General features: G+C 36.6%; 1 protein-coding gene across 1 annotated transcript; it reads right to left on the bottom strand.

Moving 5' to 3' along the window:
- Positions 1 to 2,458: 2,458 nt before the first annotated feature.
- KRTAP7-1 (keratin associated protein 7-1) lies at positions 2,459 to 2,722 on the bottom strand. Its single transcript, XM_022574266.1, is given in 1 exon segment — positions 2,459 to 2,722. A coding segment is annotated over 1 exon segment (264 nt).
- Positions 2,723 to 3,758: the final 1,036 nt, after the last annotated feature.

Below are 3,758 nucleotides of genomic sequence, written 5' to 3'. Positions count from 1 at the left end.
CGGTCTTCACCTAAGGGATCTAGTGCTTCCATGACTGAAGGAGAAAAGTTCAAGATAATCCTGGAATATCTTGTTGAGCCAGAAAGGAAGACATTGATCAAACAGCAATGCGAGCCATTTCTGAAGGACAAAGGAACCAGCATGAAGATGTCCCCACTCTCCAAATCTGGGACAATTTGAGCATCAAAATTAATAATAATGATATGGATGGTAACACATTGAGTAAAATAAGAATCCTCAAGCCCATATTGATATAGATATTGATACTAATAAATAAGCACACAAAAAATAAGTGGGGAGAAGAGAAATTTCTTACGTAGAATGCCAAATAATAAATATAGAAGGAATTAGAAAATTAGAAAATTGTGAATGGATCCTTAAGTAGTGGGTGAAATCTTGATAAGGAATAGAATAAATATTTACATAGTGTCAAAGTATCGACACAAATTAATTATTAATTACAAAGGGAGAAATAGCAAATTTGCTGTGAAGAAACGTGAAGGACACTACTTTCATCAAGTGATCAAGGTAACCACCAACCAAATTTACATGAACCAACATAAAGTGTCTCTTGATACAATGCAATGAAAAGGATACAGCATCACTTCTATGGCATTTCTACCAAAAAATGCTAAACATGAATCTAATCATGAGGAAAGTTGGATAAACCCAAATCAAGCTATATATATATATATCTTATAGGCTGTCTTATGTTTTGGGTCCTTGGAAGGAAATGAGTGGATAATCATTTATAACACGTTAATTGGCATAAAATAGGAGACTATTAAATTTCCCGTAAATATTGAATAAAGTATATTTAACTCTTAAGGGTCAGAATTGTGTTTTATTTATCTCTCTGTCCCCAAATTTTAGGACAATGCTTGGTGTTGTAGCTACTTGGTGAGTGTCTTTTGAATGAGTATCTCTTGAAGATATTCAGTGTCTCAGGCCAGAGACTGCTGCAGGTTTTTACAGCACCTCAAGTTTTAACACAGTGACCAGAGCCCAATAACTTCATACATAAATGAAGTTTATATTGGACTCTACAATATTTTGCACCCATAAAGCAGAGATTTAACAAATCAATGAACAGTTATTGAGCATCTTCTCTGACACAGACAGGGGTGCAATAAATACTTGATACATGAATGCATGAGCTTTCATTCAAACAGAGCAGAGGTTTCTCAGGAAACAAGATAAGAAGCATTTTCTAAGTGCAGACCACATATCATTTCAAGTGCTTCTGATGGCAACTACCATTCCAAAGAACAAACGCTTCATTTTAAATACAGCTATATATATAATCAGAGGTGAAGAAGGTAGGAAAAATAAAACCCATCAATCAAAAAGGGAAAAAAATACTATGTGATTTTAGCTGTCGGCTTCCCTTTACTGACCAAATCTTAGGATGTCTTAAAAACAGAGTGTCATAACTCAGTCCATTTAGTGAACTTTTTCCAACAGTTTATGGGGTTCAAATCTCTCTAGGACTGAGTTCTATAAACAGCAGGAAAAGGGGATAAAACAAAATGGAATTGTGTCACTAATGAAAGGAGGAAAGAAATGTTTTTTAACATTCAACAACTAAGAAATATTCCTGTTTATAATCAGCATAGAGAAACACTGACAGCTGCGGTATACAGACTATACAGTTGACTCTTGAACAGAGTGGGTTTGAACTTCAAAGGTCCACTTACATGTGGATATTTTTTAATAGTAAATACTATAGTACTACACAATCCACAGTTGGTTGAATCCACAGAGTCAGACAGAATCTCAGCTACAGAGGGCTGAACATAAACTATACATGGATTAACCCCCGCATTGTTCAAGGGTCATCTGTATTTGGATTAAATTTAGGACTTTTTTAGGGAATTTTTAAAAATTGAAATCTCAACATAAAGGGACAAAATTATTAGGCATCACCCTATCTTGCTGTACAGTCTGAAATCAGAATAAGATTTGATTGAAGTTCACCATTACAGGTTGAAAGTGGTTGATGAGTACAAAAAACAAAACAAACAAACAAAAAAGCATCATAAAATAAACAACCAGAACAAAAATATTTGTGCTAAATGAATTTGATTTATTGAGATGAACAGCAAAACCCCTTCCTACTCACACCTAATTGTAATGCATTGATGTTGATGTAGAGATTAATGATACATGGGCAGAGCAACCATAAGAGACAAACTGCCTGCTTCACTAGTAAAAATTCAGGTATATTGGAAAAATATATCTTGCTTTAGCTGTAGATGAGTACCAGTTCAGCGTTTTATGCCTGGGTGACTTGTTCAGCATCATCAAAGACCAGGATTTCAGCAAGATGTCAGCGAGAAGATGGAAGATGTATCTCTCAAGCATATCTGGAAGCAGGAAGACAGACTTTGTTTTTCAGGTTGTTCTGTGCACAGAGTAATGGTCGAAGAGTCCTGTAGTCATCTGCAGCCATGGTCCATCAATAAGTGCTGTAGCCAAAGCCAGAGCCAGAGCCCCATGGCCGGCAAAAGCTGCCACCGTAGCCATAGCCTAGGTTGCTAATGTTGCTACCACCAAAGCAGTAGCCCAGGGAGCTGTAGCCATTTCATCCATAACCGTAGTTCAGGGGAGAGCCCAGGGGCATGACGCAGTTCAGGAGTGTGGCTCTGAAGGTCCTGTGGAAATCGGTTGCCTAGCAAGTATTACCTGGGAAGTAACTTCCACAGCAGAATTAATGAGTCATGCTGGCAGGAGTTGAGAAGGATTTGGATAGATTGCAAAGAGAAAGTTACCCAAGAATGAATGAAGTTCTTGTCCTGCACAGGGCCTTTTATACCTCAAGCTGGTGGGCATGACATGCTTGCCTAGACATCTTATGATAAATTTGCATAGATAATTCTATTCTTGCTAATAAAATGCATATAAAGGAACCCACAGACTCACTGCCCACATTTTTGTTGGCTTTTCTATCTGCAAAGGAATGTGTCATATCTTCAAAGCCAGCAGCCATCCTTGACACACAATTGAATTCTTTTCATCGGTGTTCCATGGTTTAACCCGTGTTCTGATTGCATCATGTGAGACTCTTTAAATCCTCTGATTATAAACTCCTCCCAACTGATATAGCTAAGCTAAAAAAAGCTTTGACAACCATGTAAACACTTCTACAGCTTCTTGAAATTCTCTCCATATGTCATTCAAAAGCATTGGTATACCAACTGTTTAATGGGTATGGAGGTTTTTTTGGAGTAAAGAACAATATTTGGAACTAGAGATGGTAGTTGCAAAACATTGTGATGTACTAAATACCACTGAATTGTTCACTTTAAAACTGGCTCATTTTATGTTATGTGAATTTCATCTCAATTATTTTTAATTTTTAAAGCATTGCTACAGAAATCCAGCAGAGCAAGTCTTTTTTACAGAGGCTGTAAGAACACTAAATAATAGGATAGCTATGGATAACGTAGTAGTAATTTTCATGTATTTCATTTATGAGCATTATCCTTGTTAACATGTCTTTTTTTTCCATGGAGAACATACAATCTTTGGTTGTAAATCATCTTGAACATTGCCAAGCTGTCTTGTTGTGGAGTTGCCACACTGGGGTTGAGTGGAATGGTGCCCAATTTAAAGTCATGTTATACCATGCTTGGTTCTTATTGACTCCTAGTAAAACAAGCTTGGATACCATGATCCATTATGAAATACCAGTTATATTTAAAAGTGCAGCACTTAATTTTGCTCCCATTTTGCAGAAGTATGTCCACTTTTCATGA

This window comes from Delphinapterus leucas, chromosome 4, assembly GCF_059928025.1.
Source record: "Delphinapterus leucas isolate spDelLeu-1000000601 "Yukka" chromosome 4, BTC_Dleu_Yukka2, whole genome shotgun sequence".
NCBI classification, from domain to species: Eukaryota; Metazoa; Chordata; class Mammalia; order Artiodactyla; family Monodontidae; genus Delphinapterus; species Delphinapterus leucas.
Note: the sequence above shows the minus strand (reverse complement) of the source record. Positions and strands in the feature narration are given on the sequence as shown.